Raw genomic sequence first — 22,636 nt, forward strand, 5'->3', positions numbered from 1 at the left:
TGCCTTTCGTATTGGGTCTTTAAAAGTTATTTTATTAGTTCACAAAGTTAGGGGCCAAAGCCGAGCCTATACTGCTGATCTTTTACAACCATATGTTCCTTCATGAGCACTCGGGTCCTTCACAGCACCTGCTCTCTACAAAGAACCGCAAGGGAATAAGAACATTGGGGATGCAGCCTTCTCCATATGCCCTCATACTTTGGGACTGTCTCAACCAGGCTCCCAGGTGAATGTGAGGTCACACGCACTTTTACGTCGTGCAAAAAGGGAAATGTCCAAATACTCAAACCAAGTATCTCAAACCTGTGTAATACAGCACGTGGGTTTGTTTAATATTGAATTTATATTTCAATTATTGATTTCACGTCATTGTGATCTGATTTGTGTGTCTGTGTGTGTGAGAGAGAGTGAGGAAGTGACTGTTGAACTGTGAAGTTATTTGGAAAAACTCAAAATGCAGCTTTTTTAAAGAGCAGATCGGTGGAGGTATTCTGAACAAACAATCCTGAAAAACAACTCAGAGCCCAAACATTGTGATTAGTCGGGAGTTGGGTGATTTAATGCAATAGAAATTTCTTTTTTCTCATACAGTATCACTTTTTAGTTTGGGCAAAAATCAATCGCTGAATAAAAAGTATTAAGAATAAACAAACACCTTGCTGCCTCCCTGTGTGGCAGACATTAGCTCCCCATTCACGCCGTGTGTCATTGATTTGATCTATATTCATCTGCTGAGACATCACGGGGGGGCATGAACCTATCAGCCCGGGGGGGTGACGCCCTTGGCTGCTGGATGTGAGGAGCTTTCATAACTGAGAATCCCAATATTTGAAACACACACACACACACACACACACACACACACACACACACACACACACACACACACACACACACACACACACACACACACACACACGGGCAGCTGACACCTTTGTGGTTCCCCCACCCTTAGCCATTTCACTGATAATTACTCACAAAGCTCATCTGCTGCAATCTGCAGGATGGACAAGCATCACATTTGCATACGTCGCAGTTGATTAGAACTTCACTACATTGGAGTTGACTCACCTGCAGGGGGTGGCCGATACAGCCATAAATAATATCCCAATATTTCGGGATAATTATTCAGTAGATATTCATTCAGAGAAATCAGAGTTAAAACGTGAACAGCATCGCAGTTGGGATCTGAGCAAACCCCCCCCCAACGCCTGCCCCCCCTCCACACACACACACACACACACACACACACACACACACACACACACACACACACACACACACTCTCTCTTAAGTCGCTAGAGACAGCCTGTGCCATCCACCAGGCAGAGACAATCACAAATTTAGATTTATTTTTGTCTGGAACGCAAGCGTGTTCACGGCTGATGGATGAGTTCTGATCTGTGACAGGCTGTGATTTCCCCTCCAGTGATAAAAACTATTTTCACCACATTAGCATCAGGGAGGACGTTTTAACTCATGCAGTTTGCTGTGAGTAGATCAGTCACACAAACCGCTTTGTATTTATAATGGTAATATTATTAGCATTGCCGCATCTGTGGTTGAGGCAAAGAGCTCATTGTAGCTCTTGTCGTTCAAACATCGGCAAACTGTCTTTGAAAACACTTTCTTCCCAACAACAGCTTCACTAATTTCTCTCCACTTTCACTTGTTTTGTATGCTGCTTTCCTCATTGCTTGTTTTGTTTTTTCTCAGTCTACAGTGAATGAGTCTACAGTCCTCATTGTCCTTGGATACATTGGCTAAGGTTCTGAAGTACGATGAAGTATTTCCAATTTGGTTGAGTTCCATTTCCAAATATAATCTATTTTAGATATTGGAGGATTTTTTAAAGAGATCAAGAAAAAACATAAAATATTAATTACACATTACTGGAATACAGCAATAATTTATTAACAACTTGCCTCCCGCGAGTACTTTTGATGTTATACTATACAACGCTCAGGATACTTTCTTACTTCAACAAAAACTGGAATGCAGGAAGTTTACTTACTTAACACATATACTGAAAGTCCTTGGAGTAAAAATGTTTCAAATAATTTATGAGTCCCTCTCTCTCTTTTGGTTCCTTTTTAAAATGAAGCACATTCCTATAATTGTTTATCCGTTATGAGTGTGTGTGTGTGCAGCCTGCAGCCTGCAGCTTGCCATAAATCAGGGCCCAGAGATCTGACCTACAGTGTTTTGGAGCCTGTAGGCTTTCTGGTTTTCAACCGCACTTGAACTCCTGCATGTGTTTGTAACACACTGTGCTTTGTACTGATAGAGTTTCTTTATGCGATTAACACAAAATCCTAATTAAATTCAAGATTATTCAGAGAACTACATGGGGAATGGATTTGTTTTGGTTTGTGTGACAATTTGTTTGTTTGGAGGTTGATTAGTCTGGGGAGATGGCATCCACAGGAATTATACTAACACAAGGTGATGAGAACAGCTTTATCAAGACGAACCAATCTATCATGTATCATCTACATGTGCAGCGTTGTATACGGATGAAAAACCTGATTAAATCTGAACTGATAAAACATCTGTATCTGGAGTCTTAAGCACTTTACGACGACTTCTTAAATCAAAGTCACCCAACCTACACTAGTAAGTCTAGTAAATCACTACATTTACTTCACTAAACCAGCATCTTCTGAGACTAATTCATACACATACACAATCAATTACACAATGGGGCATTCGGTGACTTTCTTTGCCATTACCAGACAAACACAGAATGAAACACAGCTTTTAGAAGGAATTCACAGGTGAGAGTAGAACTATAGTGTTAGCATTTGTGTAGGTGCGTATGGGTATTTTGAACTGTTTTAAGTATAAGTTTCAGTACTATTTGTGAGGTATTATCCTCTTTGAACCTTTATCTCAGCACCACACAGCCTCACTGAAGAGAAAAACACACTATCAGTATGACAGAGTGAATAGTATATGTGACACAGCAGAATGAGACTAATTGAAAACGCCCTGGATTATAGATAGAATGAGAAAACACCCCGGATTTTCTCTCTGTGCGTTAAATGGTATGAAAGCATCTCATGGAGTTGGACACAGAGGAGGAGGAGGATTACTCTCTTTGCTGCACAGCGGCTAAACCCAACAGCAGGACGCAGACTAAAAATAATTGACTCAAATGATAAAAGCGACAAGGAACCGTGTCTTTCTGCTGTTTTTTTCCTTCCACATTTGCAATTAATCATTTGCTTCAGATGCTGTGGCTTACAACCAATTAAATGTTATAAAACACGATGCCCTCTAGCACTGAAACGACAGAGTGCACAGAGAGCTAAATGTGTTGTTCCTATCAGAAGGGAACGGAGGGGAGCCGTAATTATGTAAACAGAAAATTGAATGCTGAAGACTGGTGCAGGCTGCAGCTGAGCACTGCCTCCCTCCTGCTGATTCATTTACAATGAATACATTGCAGTGTGTTCTCACTGCTGCTAGCTGGTCGGAACACGCTTCTGTGTGATTAGCTCGGATAGCGTGGCGAGACAAAAAAAATAGAAGAACGAGTCGATGCTTTTGTCTTCTGTGCCACGGTTTAGACTCGCTACTGAAATCCTCTCCATTTAAAAGCCCTTTGTCTACACAAACCAGTCCTCGGGAATGAAACGGACCATTAACAAGATTAGCTCACTCATTTTGCAGCCGACAAAGGCTTTGCAATAGGCCACTGCTCATTAGGCTGGCAGCAGGAACAATGCTGATCTATAATCTGTTGCCATGGTGTGATTGAACTATTGTGGCCCATTTATTGTGGCTCTGAGGGCGATGACAAAATGGTGGCCCAGGACAGAGAGACAGAGACAGAGAGAGAGAAGAAGGGAAGAGAAGGGGAAGGAAGAAAGCGGAAGTAAAGGTGTGGAGGGGGGGGGGGTGAGGGGGGCTTCACCCTTCCTTCTCACTTCCAGTCACGGCCTGGAATCAATAGCAGTAAAATGGGCTCTTGAGATGGAAGCCACTCTTTATGTGCCCTTGCAATCATCCCAGTAATAGCAGGCAGGCGGCGGGTTGGGGGCCTGTTAGGAGCGGAGCAGTGAGCAGATATGGAGCTAAATAACAGGTTAGACTGGGGGATTACTGAGTAGACTGTTCAACTGAGCTCCACAGCCCAGGTGTGAATGGAAAAACACAAAAGCCTGGCAGAGAACAACATTTTCTTTTAACAGCCAAGAGAGAAAGACTTCAATTGTAAATTTAAGTGCAAAATTAAGAGCAAAAATTAAGAGCACATTTTTTTTTTACCAAGCACAAAAACTTCTAGAAAAGATGATTGAATTCTCCCAAAACCACACTCACGGCCAGCATACGTGTGAGTGTGTGTATCACTATGCGCTGGCTTCTTCTCATTTTCTCCTCTATATTGTGCAGCCTTGGCAGGGAGTGTGTGAGCTCTCTGGGTGCCTCCTATTTTTCTCCTGTGACGAGAATCTGAGGTGCAGTTTAATCACCACTCAGAACAAAAGTGGGACAGCTGAGGCAGACTGACTGATTGTGCCCAACACATCTGGCCTTGCTCGTCTCCCCTGAGACCGCCAACCCAAAGATCCAGCTGGTTGACAGTGGAGGAGGAGGAATCATCCCGCTGAGACTCTCCTGTAACACAGCATTACAGGATGCTATCAGGGGGAACCTAACAGTTTCACCCCGCCAGGTGTCCTCTGGTGGCCGACAAATTCAATCTTGACAGGTGAGTATTGGCTATCAAAATGTAGAGCATGTACAGCAAGGCAGTGAAAGGCAGGGATGTGTCAGGATGAAATATTAGCTCCAAGTCAACAGCAACGCCTCAGCCAGACCTCCAGCATTGCTGTAAACACATGACACTCAGGAACAGCAAAGAACCAACACGCATTTGCATTCTATTGCCTGTGTTTGGCTGTCCTTCCTGCATCTGGATAGGTGGAAATCATCAAGACATTTGACAGCAAAAAAGTATAATCAATCAACAGTATAAGAAAAATAAACAAACAATCAATTTGAAGGTGAGAAACTCCTGACTGAGGTGGTGGTTAACTTACCAAATGTTAAGTGTATTGGACAGTTTTTGAATTAATCCTGGGTTTGGTTTGACGAAGAAGAAAAAATCAAATGAACCAAAATATATCAACAAAAATAAAGTGATAAGAAGGTTCACTCTGCTTACATATGCAAGACGGAGCCACTACAGGACTGGTACTTGCTCCTTGTCATACTCATCATTTGGGCCGTAAAGGAAGCAAAACAATAGCAGAGTGCTGAATCTGACATCGAGCCAACATGTGGAAAATCACATATTCCCTCCTTTATGTGAAAAAGATGTGATGCCTTTAGAAAACTGTACAAGAGGATTGAACATGTTAACCCCAACATGCTCAACTAAAACCTGAGGAGGAAAACTAACTGGAGTCTGATTTAATATGACTAAAACATGCCGGTGTGAAAATACCGACATGGATGACAGGGAAAGGAATGGAGATGGATTCCCACAAGGAAAATCAATAAAAAAACCAAAAACTTTAGGGATCATTATACAAAATTTCAATAGGAGACCAATTTAAACCGCAACAGGCATTAACACTCTTGGAGTAGTATACGATTGTAAGACAAAATGTTGGCTTTGATTCATGAGGATAACTCAAAGACTTTCATTTTACTGTCTTGCAGTTGTGAGTTGAGTGGAAACTGAGATGAAACACTATCATATCATTCCCTATGACTCCCTCATTTCCATCCTCTTCATTGCTGTATGTGTTTCCTGGCAGAACTATAGTGTATAAATCAGAATAGAGCTGAGCGGGACACCTACACAGATATACAGCTGAGTGACAGTTATACAACATCAAACAGCTGTAGGGTTTGTTGAAAAGCATTCAGCATTCAGGAAAACCCTTTTGAAGACGGATAGAACTTCAAAAAGGCCAAAATAACTCCCTGAATGCATTAAGGTTTGATTTGTGATCTCAAACAAAGAACAAGGCACTGAGTTTCCCTTTAATATGGGATAAACATGTTGAAGATATAAAACAATAGATTATGCAAAACCAGGTTGTCGTATGTTGTCGTCCCCCAGGTCACTTACTGTAAATGACGGATGGCCAAATTATGCCTTTGGAAAAAGCGTGTCGTCTCCTTTCCAAACCAATTCAAGAGTGAGACGGATGTGAGAATGTTTCCCTTTCACCAGAAACAAGCTGATTGTCACTCGAGGGCCTCATCACCTGTTTCAACTTTAACGTGTCGAATTAATCACTTACTTTTCCCTCCCAATTCCTGAATCCTCCCCGCACGAATTGCTGGTGGCCGCCTAAACACAAGTTCTGCCTTATCAACATTAGCGCGGGCAGGCCGAGGAGCTGCAGTGGCACTCGGACTAATTCTCTTATTCCTGAGAGGGCCACTGTGATGTATGAGGGGAATGAGAAGGGAGGCACAGGTCGATTGGCCAACACTGTCGCCATCACGCCGTAATGAGATCTCAGGGGGGGGGAGGGGAAAATACGGGCCGGTGCCTCTCACTCCGTGCTGCATTATACTAATTGGCCAAAATAAGACAGGGGAAGTTTTTAATGACATTATTAAAAAGTGCAGGATTTCCTCATTTGCTGCCTCAGAAACATAACAAATACAAACAGCGAGGAGTCCTTTTACTCACAAAGGATCCCTTCACATCAGACAACTGTACTACAACAAAGCATAAAACTATTTCCCACAAAATCTTATTGTAAACATTGTTATGCTTCGTACAACCGTTTGCACATATACCCAGGAACAAGATGTGTGTGTGTGTGTGTGTAGCACTTTGGTTTAGCTCTTTTGTCTGCCACTTACCTCTCTTATGTGAATTATTATTTATTTATAATCTATTAATTGGTCTTAGTTTTTGCCTGTCTCTGTCATTTCACTGTTCTCCCTCCTTCCCTTCTGCTCAAATTTTTAATGAGGATGGAGAGGTTGGGAGGGAGGGAGAGAGAGAGAGAGAGAGAGAGAGAGAAAGAGAGAGAGAGAGAGAGAGAGAGAGAGGGAGGGAGAGAGAGCACCTGTAGCAGCACTGTAGCACACTTCCTCTTACTAATCGTGCATGTGAATGACATTCTTCCCTCTGTCCTGTACCTCTAATGACATCATTATAACTGGTTGCCACAGTGATGAGATGCGGCGTAGTTATATGGCTTAATGGGTCACAAATCATGTTGGGAAACTTGTGAGTCACCCAGGCCATATGTTTAGATAGATAAAATAATTCTTTATTCATCCCACAACGGGGAAATTCACAGTTATTACATCTGCGATAAATAGCAGTATTTGTGTTTTAGACAAGCACGTCAATCTTCCTCAAGCTGATGAGCAGGCGATTAGAATTCGGTCACAGGGCATCCACAGCTTCCATTACATCATTGACATTATTATGGTATGAACGCTATTAATCCTAATATCTGATTGGCTGGCACGTGTTAGATACAACGACAATAATGGACTGGAAATGAAAAAGGAGATGTTTTCGTAAGTCTTTCGCAGTTCAGCTTCAGAAGCCAACAAACCTTCTACTGAAGAGGTGTTAGTTTACATAATTAATGAATATGAATGGGGTGAAGAGGAAATTCAAGAGCCACACTCCTGTTTCTGCACTGATCTGGTGCAGCAAGTACGACGGCCGTTTCAGAGCAAGTTTTTAAGTTGTAAAGTCGCATACTTAAACGCACCATAAGGTTTTAAAAGTTAATATGTAGGGATGAAATTTGTGGGATTGTCATGCATATGGAAAAGGAAGATGGGAAAAAAAGAAGAAAGAAACAACAGGAAGGAAGGACACAACATTTAGAAATGGGGGATGACAGAAGGAAGGGAGTAACAATAATTATTATGATCTCATCTTATGTTGAGTTTGAGGTTTAGAAAGAGAAGAAAGGATAAGAGGGAGCAACGAAAGAAGGAAGGAAGGAAAGAAGGACAGCAAGAAAATGAAAAGAAAAGAAAAGACAGAGAAAAAATAGGTAAAGGAAGAAGGGGCTAAGGATGGAGTAGAGTAGGGGTGTCAAATTCATTTTAGTTCAGGGTCATATTCAGCCCAATTTAAACTCAAGTGGGCCGGATTAGTTGCATCATAGCAAAATTACCTAGAAATGGACAGAAATGGACAACTCCAAGTTTTCCCTTTCTTTTAGTGCAAACAAGTACAAGTTCATATTGCAAATGTTTACTTTTATTTAACTATCTTTTTCAAAACATATCATGAACAACCTGAAATTTCTTAAGTAAAACAAGTCCAATTTCAACAATAAACAATAAAATCAATACAGACTGACGCTGATGTGGAAACGCTGCATTTTAGCGGCGGGATGCTGTCACTTTGCGGGACACAAAATTGACATGCATTGTGGGAAATGTAGTTTATGGACAATGTTTGCTTAAAGACCTTTATTTCGCTCAAACAGGCCACATAATATGACGTGGCGGGCCAGATTCGGCCCGCGGGCCTTGAGTTTGACACCTGTGGAGAAGAGGATGTGCCTTCCCAGATATTGAGTGGCAGCAGATGGATCATACACCACCACACACTCAACATTTGCTCTTTAAACAAACATTAAGGTCATTTCTGCTTCTATAGTTTGCCTGAATGAATGAGTTGTTAGAGCACAAAGAGAAACAAAAGCCATTTGGATGTAACAGAGCAGCATTGAATCACAAATGAAGAGAACTGAACACAACCGTGTCAGTGCTGATTGGATAATATAGTAATTGCTTATTAAGAGGCCATTTCTGAATTCACCAGCCAGTGAAAAAGGCATCTGTCCCGTCTGGCCAGAGGCCAGCCTTTATTGGTAAACCCTCTGCAATGATTGTGATAAGCTACAGTGGCCAAGTATCACATATAGAGCCTATATGGTCATTATGATTCACAGAGGAAACATCAAAGCTCACTTTACATGACACGTCTTCCATTTTGTGAAAATGAGCAAGCAAGCCTCCGGGAGTGATTCAAATGACTGTAGAAGTGATGTTTAGCAGGCTGAGTGCAGCGTTTACACAAAGGAGTTTGGAGTTATCAGGTATGGGTATCAAATCTAGAACATGTGTGTTGCCCTGCCAAATAACAGGATAAAGCATGTTTGTGTTAATGCATTGTGTGTCTGTGGCGTTCCAACGTACTGCACGACCACAACTGAAGAGAGGAAGGAATGGAAATCGATTCAAATGCTCAGCAGAGCTGTAGAAACTGTGAATGTTTGCTTTTTTGCAACTGGGAGAAGCAGGAGTGAACTTGCAGAGAAAAACAGAGAAAGCATTTTCAGAAACAGTTGACTAACATTTCCCCACACCTTCCAAAAGACACACCTTCCAGACATTTCTACGTAGTGGTGTCTCTAAACAGTGCAGTTGATCCTTGTGTGCAGCACTCTACTCAGGTCCCATGAACTGTATCTGGGTTGGTCACTGAGAATTGCAGTGAAACAAAATGTAACATTCCTGGTTGTGAATTAAGGAAATCCAACTCCTAATTTTCTCAAAATGTTCTCTTTTAGTTCTACCTCCTTTCTTTCTGTTCCTGAAATAAAAACACTATATATTAAGTAAGTTACTACACTGTGTTCTTATGGGGAGAACTTATTATGTTGCTGCATTGTGGCACTTCTAAATTTCCCAAGTGATGTCAGTATGTCGTCCACGGCTGGTTTAGTCGCTGTTTGAGTAAAGAATCAATTTTTGTCCATTCTGTGTCAGCTGGTGCGCAGTTGAGTGATGGAAGAGGTATGAACCAGACTGGACTCATGTGGAGCAAAAGGCCAATACATCAGACGCCATGCAGGGGGGAGTGGCTGAGGGGTTCAGGTCTGTGTGTGTGTGTGTGTGTGTGGTGTTGATGGTCGGCCCCTACCTCTGCAGATGGTGCCATTGCCGACGTATCCTGGCTTGCAGGTGCACAGGTGTCCTCTGATGGTGTTGGTGCAGATGGCGTTCACATCACATGAATTTTGGCCACTAGCACATTCATCATGCTCTGAGGGCGAGAGAGAGAGAGAGATAAAGAGGTAGAGAGAAAGGGAACAGAGAGAGCGCATTAATTCTTTCCACCACACATTCGCACCAATTTGAATGCCCCAGAGCTTGACAGTGCAAATGTAGATGAAATGTAAATGTAAACAGTGCCAGTTAACAGACCTGTGCATAATATTGTTTCAGTTTCTCTCAGTTCAGTCAGTTTGACGAAAGTCCCCAAGATAAAACAGACAAATAGTCAACTCCTTTTCAAATGCCGACTCAAACTAAATGTTTTATGCCAAACCAAAAAAAATGATTCTCCATAAGTTAACATCAAGCAGAGCTTTGCCTCTGAATAAACAAATCCTCACAACAAGCTCCAGTCTAAAGCATTGTTTATTTTACCTACACAAAAAAGGACAGAGTGGGATGTAAATGCAAAGGGACTGGCCAAGAAAAAACTAAATAAACAATAATGTGATCTCCATAACAGATGCACTGGCTTGTAGCAGATTTACTTCCGCAAATGACGGTGAGATCAAACGGAAAAGAAATCATCATTAATCCAATTTTATCCCTGCATGAACATTCAGACACGTCTCATTGGCATTGCATGTTCTTTTTGTTTTCAGTCATGCTTGCTATACAGTTATGATAACTAGTCTAGGCTATGACTATGTAATATCATTGTGGTTAAAAATACATGATTCGACCATTTAAAATGCAGTCGCTGCAGACGGCATGCAACGTGAGCCAAGTTGCATACATTGCAAATGTGCGGTAAGAGAAAGAGATGAAAGGGAGAGTGAGGCTGTTTAGTCAAAACCTCGCAAATTCAATTTCAGGACGTCTCACTTTAGCCTTGAATTGAAAGATTACGTGGTTCTTTAAAAGCTGAATAAGCTGCTTGAAGATAAAAAAATTAAAAGTTTTGTCAAAGTGAGAACTCCGTGTGGTCAGCAATATTAAAATACGGTGAAAAGCTGACTTATTCTAGCACAGCAGCACGGCGCTGTGTGTACATAGGAGCTTGCTGTTTTATATTCTGCTGGGTGCGATGAACTTCTCCCTAACTTTTATGCTTGCGGTAGGATGAAGTCAGAGGGAACGAGAGATGGCTTATATATGATAAACCGACGCTATGAGACCTTGCTGAAAACTGATTGATTTGGTGGAGAGACTTGGTACGTAACTAAAATTAAGTCTTGCCCTTAAAGGAATACTCAGACATTTTGGGAAATATCCTTTTAAGCCTCTTCCTGGGAGTTTGTCTTCTTTACAGGTACCTACAATGTTCTGTCTCAGTTCCGATCACGTGTTGATCCCAGCGGGGGGGCAAAGTCTTTGAGATTTTGCTTTTACCTCAGCTGCATAAAGCATGTTAAACTGCACTCATTCTGTCGCATCACTGCTCTTTGTAGGTCACACACAAGAAGTTAACACAGAATTGGAAAAATATATGAATATTTCTTACATTTTTAAAAGTGGCCTGATTTCCTTGTAATTTCTAGCAACTTTCCAGCCTGTGATTGATGTTTTTTTTCATTTGGTCTACAGAATGCGAGATCTTCTTTCAAACATCTCCCACTTCCATACGGGTGATGAAGCACAAACATGTTCCGCGTGATCCGCAGCGGATTTTACTCTAATCGGCTACACGTTGGAAAATCCTAATGAGTTTGTTCCACAATTGACCTCAGGCTGTCACAGGCCTTCTTCTGTGGTAATGGGAGGAAAAAAAGGAAATCTGAATCATACATTTTTTAAAAGAACATAATTACAACACCATTAAATAATGATTATGGATCCCTCTGTTGCTTATAAATGGAGGATTAATGCATTCTGGGAAACGCGTTGAGTGATTCCAGTACTACCGCTCAGCTTATTGGAATGCTTAAGCTGCGATTAATTCGCCTTCAATAAGAATCTAACATGATTTTGTAGAATGATAATCAATACATTAAAGCGATCTTTGATGGTTGCTGAGAATTTAAACTGAAGCTGTGTGCTTTTACATCAAACAATGAACTGTGTCTTTGAGTGCAAGTCAGGTCCTGGCCTCATGCTTTCTCCTCTCACAAGCTACGCTCACTCCAACACACACTCCTCATTAATATGCAGATACTCTAGTGGAATTCATGACTTATACATTTCCCCTTAATTAATGAGTGGCGCTCCTGTAGCCCTGATGACATTATTTAACTTTTTCCTTCTGAAGGATTTCATTCCCACACAGACCTGTGAAAAGGAGGTGAGTGTGTGAGGATTTATGTGAGGGGGATATGAAGAGTGGGCTGTATTAATGGCAGAGTAATAGAGGAAGAGGTACATGATGAAATATTCATTGTGCTACCGCCTGTGTCTCTACATCAGTTGAGGAGAATTTTAATGGTTAAGATGGTCAAGTTATAAGTTCAAAAAGTCAATATTGGCATTAAGTTGTGGTCCATTGAACTAGCTTAACTTCTGGTCAAGCTATGGAGTAAATGACAGAAGCATTGAGAGAATCTATAGATAAAAGACAAACTCCACTGACACCAATGTGAAAAAATCCCTCCACTCTTTCTGGCTTGCATTGTCTATTGAAATGTATCGATGCCTAAAAGCCGAAAGCTGTCAAATTATTGTGATGAGGGGGCAGATTCTTGCAACTCTCTCAAAATGCTGCCGAGTCACAAATACATAAAGCTGGAAGTCATTCAGGAGAAAATAGGATGGAAGAAAAGATTCCATTACATTGTGTTATCACTGCAGCAACGTCTTCATTTTACCGCATCTTTATCTTACACACCAGTTCTCTCCTGACAAATACCTACAGCCAGGTTTACTCAAGCAAACATGAGGCTTCCTGGAATATATTGTCACATATTGGCATCAGCTGTTTGGCAGTGTGTGTTGATAATGTGCAACACTTTCTGTGCACACTGAGTGAAGTTCTGACTGGTCAGCAGCTCCAGGCCTGAGCTGGTAACAACCTCTCACTCAACCCATCCACATCCTGGTACTTAGTGGGTAAGTCTTAAAAGGCAGGTCAGGACCTACGGGTTTGTCTCACTAGATGCATTTCAAAAAAGTGGTTGACAGATGTAAACCTGCTCCCTGCAAGGATAAACTATACACATGTACAATATGAAACTACCTAAATCCTTAATGTATAAGGAAAAATGGAAGAAAAAGCTTGGGAGAGGCCATAAGAAGAGAGAGCAAGAGTATAAACAAACACATAAATAAATAAAAAAAGAAAATCATAAAAAAAACTGTAATCATAAAAGCCCTCCTGAAAACCTGCGGAATGCATGATGGACTTTCCTGTTATGCAATATAACGTATAGATGAAGTTGCTGCGCTGACAGCAGTGGGACGCTCGGCGAGTTCCCCTGAGCACGTCGCCCAAATCTGTCAAGTTTGGTCTAATTAGGGACGATTACGGAGTGATCCAGTGTCAGAACCCGGACACGCCGAGGTGACCCCAGGAGCGCTGCAATAATGATGCATAATGCCCGGCACACACATGCATACATGCACACCCACGCACGCTGCTGTAGTGCTGATGATAGGGTAATTGGAAGTTCAGAGGGGTCAATGAGGTCATTTTTCCTTTTTCACTGAATTACTGGGTGAAGGACTAAACTGTATTTCTCACCAAAGAGGATGAGTCGGCCGAGTCCTCTGTGGCCGTCGCTGACATGTGCTTCTAGGCTGACGGATGACTGATAAAGAGGACCGAGTAAGAACTGAGCACTGTGGGGGAAATGATGTGACTGTCTGATGTGGATCACACACACAGGAGCAATAGACTTGGTGACAAAAGGCCTTAAATCAAATATAGTCACCATAAAAATCCTATTTCAATGCCTGGGATTCTCTCCCTTCATCTCCCACCTTCCTCCTCCTTTACTTTGTCTCTTTATTACCTTACGCCTGCTCTACCTCTGCTTTTCATTTCTACCTGCGTGATGTGTTTGCGACATAATAACAGGCGCTCACCTATACAATTAGATGTCAGGCACAGGTTGAATGTCGATCAAAATGTAAATACTTTACTCTTACGTGTGTGAAATAGCTCTGACCCGGTATGAAATTGGCTGTCATCAGCATTGAAGAGTGGAGGATTAACTTAATACGCTGTGACATTCCACACAGTGCAGTATAGTAACACAAAGCATGTACGCCATAAGAGATCATCGGAATATCTATGAGGAATTCAAAGGGTGAGGACTCAATCTTCCTCAAAAAAAGGAGATAGTAGAAAAGCTGGTTTAATGACAAACTCATAGTGCAGAACACACAAGGAAGGAACTAGAATAACCAAACTAAAATATTAGTAATACTAGTAACGGGACAAAAAGTGCAGGGAATAAATAAAGCCCCACACTACGGCCAAATGGGCAAAAGGGTGCGACACAAATACAGGAGCAGATAAGGCTCAGGGGCAAATGGGGGAACAAAAATAACACCGATAACTCACTACAACAGGGAACCAAAAAAAGACATACAAGCCACAGGTGTAAGAGGGGTTAAAGAGGAGAAAACAGAAGACAGCTTGACAAACAGAACCCACTGAGCAAGGGTGAGAACATGGGTTAGATCACCTTACAGAACAGAAGGAGAGATTCTGAATCAGTTATGAAGAAACAAAATATCTCTTTATTAACACTCTTGGTTTTCTTTGCTGTATAATTGGTTAACTTTGGTTCCGCCGCCATTTTGAGCGCATAGCATCACGTGTTCCCTCCTGCTTTTAGTGGTGGCTGGAGCCAGTGTGTTGGTGCAGTTAAGTTGTTGATTGTAAATGGGATTGACAGCACCAATGACACTTTCATATGATCAAGATTCACTGATTCAGACCTAATGAGCGCATATATTTAATATTGAAAATCTCCAGTGCGCACCAGACAAAGAAATGCAAATGGAATCTCTCCTTAACCCTCTGCTTAGCATCTCAATGCGGAAGTCATCACTCCGTCCCAGATAAAAAGACATCTGAGCACAAATCAATCTGTAAGTCAAGATTCGAGAAAGTGCAAGGACAGATTCAAAGGAGCAGAACAACGTTTGACAGCAAGCGAGGGCAGAGAGTTGAGCGTAATCGATGTTCTGAAGATGCAAGATGAATCGAGCGAGGAGCAGAGCGTCCTTTGCTCTCTCGCCCTCAAAGCTGCTACTTCTCAGTTTTGACAGCTCGGATCCTCTGCACTCTCTAGAAACTCACACTGAAAGCGAAGGAAAGTCTGCAGGCTCTGACCTCGGTGTGAAACATTATCCTGTTAAAAACATTTTAAGTTAGGGATTGGCGATACTTCCTAGTCTAGTCTTTTGTCCGAAGACGTGGAATAAACATCACACTAACAGCTAGATACGGACATGTTCCATTAAAACTGGGTTCTGATCTCAAAAGGTCTTCTTTTCTGTCTCTGCAGACTCTTTCATAGTCTTTCATATCGATTATTCCACAAATTCGTTTTATACTCAACCTCTGCCAAGGAAATTATGCTCGATGAAAAAGTTGTGAAATTCATTTGACAAAATTTGGAGGAAGGGTAAAGCCTGGCACCCGGGGAGCAGCCATTAGGGACAGATCAAAGTAAGTTCTTAAGATTGTGTTCCCCCCCTATGGGCTTCATGGAGCTAACCAGCGGGAGATTTCAGACTTTTTTGATGATTTTTGAGTTTTGTTTGAAGATTTTCCACAAAGCTTTGAGCCGTTTATCTTTACAGAAGGGCAATCTAAACCAGACCCAACAATGCAAGTGTCAGAAAAACAACAAGATGCACTGACAATCATTTTCTTTGATGTTCTGTGTTGGAAAGAAACACAACTCAGAGAATGTTTTCTCTTAAATGGGCTCTAAAGAGATGGACTGGCTTTGTCTGTGAGAGTTTATGAATAAAACCAACATCTTATGATTCCCTTTTTACTTTACATTATAAATTTTTAAAAGCGTGTCCTCGTCTCTTAAGCCCCGAACGCCGTTCCGCTTGGTAATATCGAGCAGAACACTGTGGTAATGTGAAATTTAATGGCCGGTGACAAGCCAATAAAAAAAGAACGGAGCACAGCAGTATTTTTCAGGGTTTTGAGATTCTTTTTTCTGTCCTTTCTCGCGCATACGTAGGAGTTGTCACGTTGGCTCCCTTTCTTGGCATTGCTGCTCACCTTGATGCGACGTGAACTCAGAAGAGATTTGTCAGCGTCACAGGGAGAGAATATTGACTCGCTCTCATTTAGCCTAGTGGACATGGATTTGCATGAAATTATTCAAAGCAAATTTGTGATTTCACTGCAATAATCCTGCCAGAGTTCAACGGGATAATTTTCTTTTGACCCACTTGTCAATTAATCCCATTTTACACAGATGCCCTTTGTGTAAAGTGGCATACCTGATATGGCATTTATCCATTTTTCCTCTGTAATCACACAAACATATTATTATAATTTCGGTTAAACCTGCTGCTTGTAATTTAAAAAACAACTTGTACTGAAATCTGATTATTATATAATGAAAAGTGTGCAGAAGTGAAGTGTTCTGAGAGAGAAACTGTTGGCTCCAAAATGCCAAAGTCTTATTTGGAAAGAAAATCCTCAGAGACTATATGTAAGACAATCGCGGTCGAGTCAAACAAAAATTGTAAATGCAGCGTAACACAGAGGAGTTCATCACCACAGAGAGTTTCCATATACAGTACCATTCTATTATTGTGTGGGTATACTACACACCACAGACACATATATGACCAGCCTCTCCCTGCATTCACAAACACAAATGTGGGGACAATTTTCCTCAAACATGTTAGGACACATTAGAACCTTGTACAGTGTCCACAACTAAACAAGAAAATAATGTAAATATAGATTTTACTGTAATTATATAACACACATTTGGCTTTATCGTAATACCTGACATTTTACATTGAAATGTGTTAGTTATTAGTTTGCCCTGTGTGCATTCAAAGGGCACATCCAGTATGTAAACGGGTTATGCGAACTAACAAAGGACTTCACATTCAGTGCAGTACTCTCCTAACCTCAGAGAGAGTAGTGTGAACATACACTAGATTATGCAGTTTTACTCACACTACTACTACTACACAGGAAAAATATTTGATTGGTATATATGAGTAAAGGAGCGCAGAAACACGCACGGATGCTCATAATCTTCAGCTATAAAACTTTATGAATAACATGCAGAACTAACGACAACACGGCACTTTTAAATTGGAGTGCTTCTCATTACGTCGCAAATGTTCATATATTTACATCTCGAATCAATTCTTAAGCAGCATTAGTGTTCAGTCTGCTGTGCCGTGTACCTGACTACACGATTCATATCCTCCGCATGTGAGCAACCGGCAAGATAACACAATTTCTTTACAACCGGATGAAATATACAGCTGAAGGCAATAAAGGTGCTTAGGCGGCAATTCACATTAATGAAAGCAAGTTCCATTAATGCGTCCTGTCAGTAAACATTCATCCCACAGCCACGGTGCATTAGAATTCCACGTTGCAGTGTGGCCCGCCGTATTCACCCCAGGATGAGGAGATGCATCAAGGAGGGAGAACAAGCACGAAGGAAAAAGAAGTGTAATGCAGCAGCTCCATTACTTTAGATGGTTGTGCACTCAGCTGACAAGCAGCGGAAGGGGGGGGGGGGGCTCCGTACATTAAACCTTTATGAAGGCCACTAAATATAAATGCTGCCATCTCTCCACCAATTACAAATGGATGAAAGTGAGGACGGAGAAGGCAAACTTATCCGACTCCTTCGCAATCGAGTGATGTGCTCTTTGAATTGGCCTGTGCCGAGCCAGACTGACCTCCATTTTGAAGAGTTAATGTATACGCCGAGGGTTGCAAAGGTTTCCTGGCTCGTCACACCTGAGCTCCACATTCATTAGATGTATAATTGGAATTGGATTTGATTACATTTTCATTTAACATTAACTGTATCTTGAGGGGGGGTTGGTCGGTATGACAGCAGAGCACATAGCCTGAGAGTATGTAAGCAGCAGGTGGATAAGAAAATAACAAAAGTAACCAAATCAAACATTATTGATTGCCAGAGTGTGGAGCAGAGGAAAACTATACATTGTGCGCAGTAGAGGTTGAGCCATGTGACACGACTGCTGCCTGATTAAAAGGTTACTAGACCATAAGCAAACACTTAATTCTACTCAATGCAATCAATATGGTTAAAAAGCCGCCATGCGTTTATGCTGGATAAAGGTGTAACAAGGCCGGCGGGTGGACAGACTAAGGATTGCAATTTTAAGAGGTCGTATGTCACAAATTGAAGGGTTCTAAATGGTATTGATGAGCGATGCGGGTGAGAGCACATACAGGAGCTCCACCATCTTCTAAATGTGTTGTTTCAGTAACAGACACTAATTAAAATCTGCATCTGGGATAAAGCGTACAAACAGATTGGAAACATGTGCCAGAATAACAGATTTCAAGATGATCGAAGTATTATAATTTTCCTTATCAGAACTTTGATTACTTTCCCTCATCTTCTGAAATATTTCATAATTTTTCGTAACATTTCCTGCCGTCTTAAAACACATTTTATAAGTCACTCACTTTCCAGGATTTTCATGATCGCAGCAATTTTGGAAACAGAACCGAACAGCCACTACAATAAAACAACACAAGCAGATAATTAAAACGCACAAAGCTACGTGAAGCACATAAAGCACTTGGCAGCAGACCTTATGGATTTTAGAATTTAAAATGTTGATGGCACTCAGGATTTAAGCTCTACGGCTTTGTGTTTTATCCTGACAGTATACCAGCAATTTTACATTTTAGACAATTTATTTGCGGTGCATGTAACTGGAGTTGGACTTTAATCGGAGCTGGGTTTGAACCCAGGACATTCTCACTGTGAGGCAACACCACCTTGCTGCCCAGTCATTCAAATTACATACATTAAATTAAGTCTATGACCATGAAAATGTTCTCCAGGATTGACAATCTCGTGGCCACACTCATTCCACATTCCACGTTCCACAACTTATAGCCTAAATGGATTAATGGCGTAAAATCTTACATGAAGATCACATAGAGATCAAATCAATCCGTTCGGTCCTGGAAATGTCATGCAAGTCTGTTGGTGAGTTTTTTTTTAAATACCCTGCTGTCAGAACAGATCAGACTGTATGGCAGTGAGAAGAAATCTCAATTTACATGCTAAGATCTGCACCATAACTGAATTACTTGTTTCTGCGTCCATGGCCTAAGCATCGGTTGATGAAAGGTTTTTGAAACATATGCATAAATAAGGACAAAAAATAAAATGCTTGGTCAAGCATCGAGGTGGCCCCTACTGATTAAAAATATGGCAGGTTTTGCCATCTTCACCTCAGGCATACACTGTGCAAAGCAGGAGCTTATAATGGATTAGGAGTTCATTTTAAATTGGTTATACATCACTTTATCTCCAGACCGGCTGAACTTGCTGCTGGAGTATATTTGTAGGATGAAGGCGAAAGGAAGGACCTTAAAACCTCTCCTCTCCACCGGTTTAATCTGTAACCTGGAGCCTTATCACTGCCCGTTTAATGCAGAAAACAATTCCTCTAAAACCGAGATATCATCAGATAAGTACACAGTAGTAGTCGGACAACAATTTCATACAATTACGTATGGCGGACAACTATTATCTAGCAACAGAATCAGAGATCATAATGACCTTCCACAGGGGAAATCACTGGAGGTTTCTGCTTGCACTGCACCAGAAACACTAAAAGTATATGGTACACACTTGTATAATCTAAATGTTGAGAAACCGAGCACATTGTAAAAGCAATAATCCATAACATTTCCTTACAAATAAAGGAGGTTTTTATGAAATGTCAGATTCTCAATAGATACAAGCTTTAGCCCGTTAATAAAAGCATTTTCATTTATTTTCTCTTTCTAAACACCAGCTGTCTGCTCGCTCTTAAAGCTCTTCAGGCACAAAGGAAATGATGCATTTTATACTTTATGATTTGTTTGGAATAAAAAGATGATGACCGGGGATGTTTGCATGAACACTGTGGCTGAACAGGGAGGACAGAGCCAGAGACAGCAAGTCAAGAGAATCCTCTCAGTTCTGCCTACATAGTTTGAGCAACAAACAATCATTTACAAGCTTCAGAATAGGAAACTGACAAAAAAAACAGTTGCCTGCCCTGGAGACAGACAGGCATGAGGATTTCCCCTCAACTTGCGTGTTGGCTGTGTGAAGAGAAATCATATTCTACAATGCTTAGCGTGATAGAAAAGTGTTTTATGATCACTGTAATGTTTATGAGTGAATATGTAGACTCCAATTGAAAAAGTGTGTGTGAATGTCTTCTTTTGGTGTCCACTGGACTCAGTTCTTCCCACAATGCACCAATGGTTTACAACTTTGATGTGTGACAGTAACATGAGCATTCACTGAAGAAGTCTTCATACTTCAAGCATATATAGGTCTGGCTACTCTGTAAAAAATAAGATACAATATTACGTTTGATCGAGTACTTAATACTTCAGTCTAGCTTTTGCCTCTCTCTAACGTAACCTGGTCAGACTGATTGAACCTGGGCTGATCTATGCTGAGGTTTAGCTCCAGTTAGCAACAGTAAGACCAGGTTTCAGCTACTGTGGGAAAGCAGACTTGGTCCAGTGACCTTGGGCCAATTCTGGCATGTAATTCCTCATGGGTCTGCCATGCATCTGCAAGATTTGGGTCATTGTAGGACCAAATTACTTTGGGTTACTATGCTGCCCTTGATTATTAGCAATTCTTAACACTATTTTCTAAAATATACTTATTACTGTGTATCTAGTGTAATCCAATAAAACAGCACTGCAGTAAAGCCTATATTTGTAATGGTTCATTGTGTCAAGATGTATGGATCAGCACAACTTAGGCAATTCAGTCAGAATGGTTCAATGCCGGGGTGGGGGGAGGAGGGAATAATTGAAATAAATAATTGGGCAAATAATTGATTAAGTGGCCCTTCAACAATATCAACAAAATCAGTTTCACATATTAATTCAGCAAAAGCAAGTGGAACATCAAACATCATCGTAGTCTAATGTTCCTGTGAGCTGATCTTGGCAGGTTGGATGTGGATTTGACAAGACGCACTGCAGCTTTTTGACAAAGTAGTTACAGAACCTCAAACTGCTGCTCCCCCCCCCCCCCCCCCCCCCCCCCCTCCTCCATCCATCCATTCCTGAGCAGCTGTCTGCTTCCATAGAGATGAAACCATGTGAAACTACAATTACCACTGGCTCCTATTGTTTACAGGGCCCTGTCTTCAAAAAGACAGACCCCTCCACCTGGGACGGCAGAGGGGAAGAGAGAGAGAGAGAGAGTGAGAACTAAAGTACATGATGTTTCATTTAATAAACACACAACTACCGGTACATTATTCTTCTGCTTCGATTGAAATATTGAGAGTAAATATACGTAGACTCCATGCTGATTGTGGAGGTGATGTAATATAAGACCGTGGGCGGCTATAACTACTGCCAGTGGACCTATGTAGACAGAGAGCTGAATACACACACACACACGAACACACACACACACACACACACACACACACACACACACAGACACACACACACACACACTGCAGGAAAGTGTGTGAGAGAATTGTACTGCTGCCATAAGTGTCTGTTCCCCAACGTGTTTCTCTTGTGATATTGTTACATACTGTAAAGTTCATCGGTCGGGAGATGGCACACACCTGGACAGGTCTCTGGTCTCTCACAGAGTTGCCATATGTACAGACAAGCTCTTTCACACTCACATTCACACCTAGGAAATGTAGCGTTTGTAATTCACTTAACCTTCATGTAGTTGGACCTGGAGGAAACCCCACACAGGGAGACAACACGCAAACGTATGGATCTTTCAGCATTACTACGTGACTTTCCTGCATGTGAGTCAGCTTGTTATGCTAATCTAAGTTCTTTGGAACATCCACTGTTTGATGCAGCAGCCTGACTGTGGCCTGAATAAGCAACAGAACTTTGGGTTAGGGTAACTTTTGTGACAGTATTATTTTATAAGGTGTAATTACAACTTGATAATCACTACTAGATGTTATTCTGTTTCAGTCTTATAACCCTTACACAACGCTTTAGTTTACTAATTAAATGTCCTGACGTTTTGTGTAATTTTACCTACACGAGTGTTAAACCAAATTTACTTTACTTCCTATGTGTAAAACGTTGATAGATAATGTTGATAAGAATTTAATGGTTTTAATATAATAATTTTTCACTAAAAGATATGAGTATGTTTTCTGCAACTGATTTATCTTTAGAATCACAAGCTCATTTGCACTGACTGCATGTGTGTGTGTATTTGTATGCGTATGTGTGTCCTACTTAAGGCAGTGACAAGAATAGTAATTAACAAAATACATTCCACTACTGAAACAGTGAAAAATAACAAGATGAATTTTAAAACAAAACACCAATTACAGAGGAGATGAATCTAATGCAGAGTCGTGTTAGTATTGTGAAATATGATGAGCAGCTGTGAAGGTGTGAACTCCCTTTATCATGCAGACAATCTGAAAATCCTCCACCAAGGAACAGGAAGAAACAAGTAGAAGAAGAAGGAGGGAAATGGGAGAGACGCAGGAGGCAGAGGGAGGA

At 41.2% G+C, this 22,636-nt stretch overlaps 1 protein-coding gene across 1 annotated transcript in view; it reads right to left on the reverse strand.

Moving 5' to 3' along the window:
• LOC142996066 (protein kinase C-binding protein NELL1-like) overlaps positions 1-22,636 on the reverse strand; it is a 188,051-nt gene that overhangs the window by 26,598 nt on the left and 138,817 nt on the right. Inside the window, exon 14 of the mRNA XM_076146953.1 lies at positions 9,884-10,006. Coding sequence (XP_076003068.1) covers positions 9,884-10,006 — 123 coding nt within the window. The remainder of the gene's footprint in view (positions 1-9,883; positions 10,007-22,636) is intronic.

Source organism: Genypterus blacodes, unplaced genomic scaffold, assembly GCF_046128005.1.
Source record: "Genypterus blacodes isolate CSIRO-AG114 ecotype Tasmania unplaced genomic scaffold, CSIRO-AGI_Gbla_v1 ptg000036l_1, whole genome shotgun sequence".
Lineage (NCBI taxonomy): Eukaryota > Metazoa > Chordata > Actinopteri > Ophidiiformes > Ophidiidae > Genypterus > Genypterus blacodes.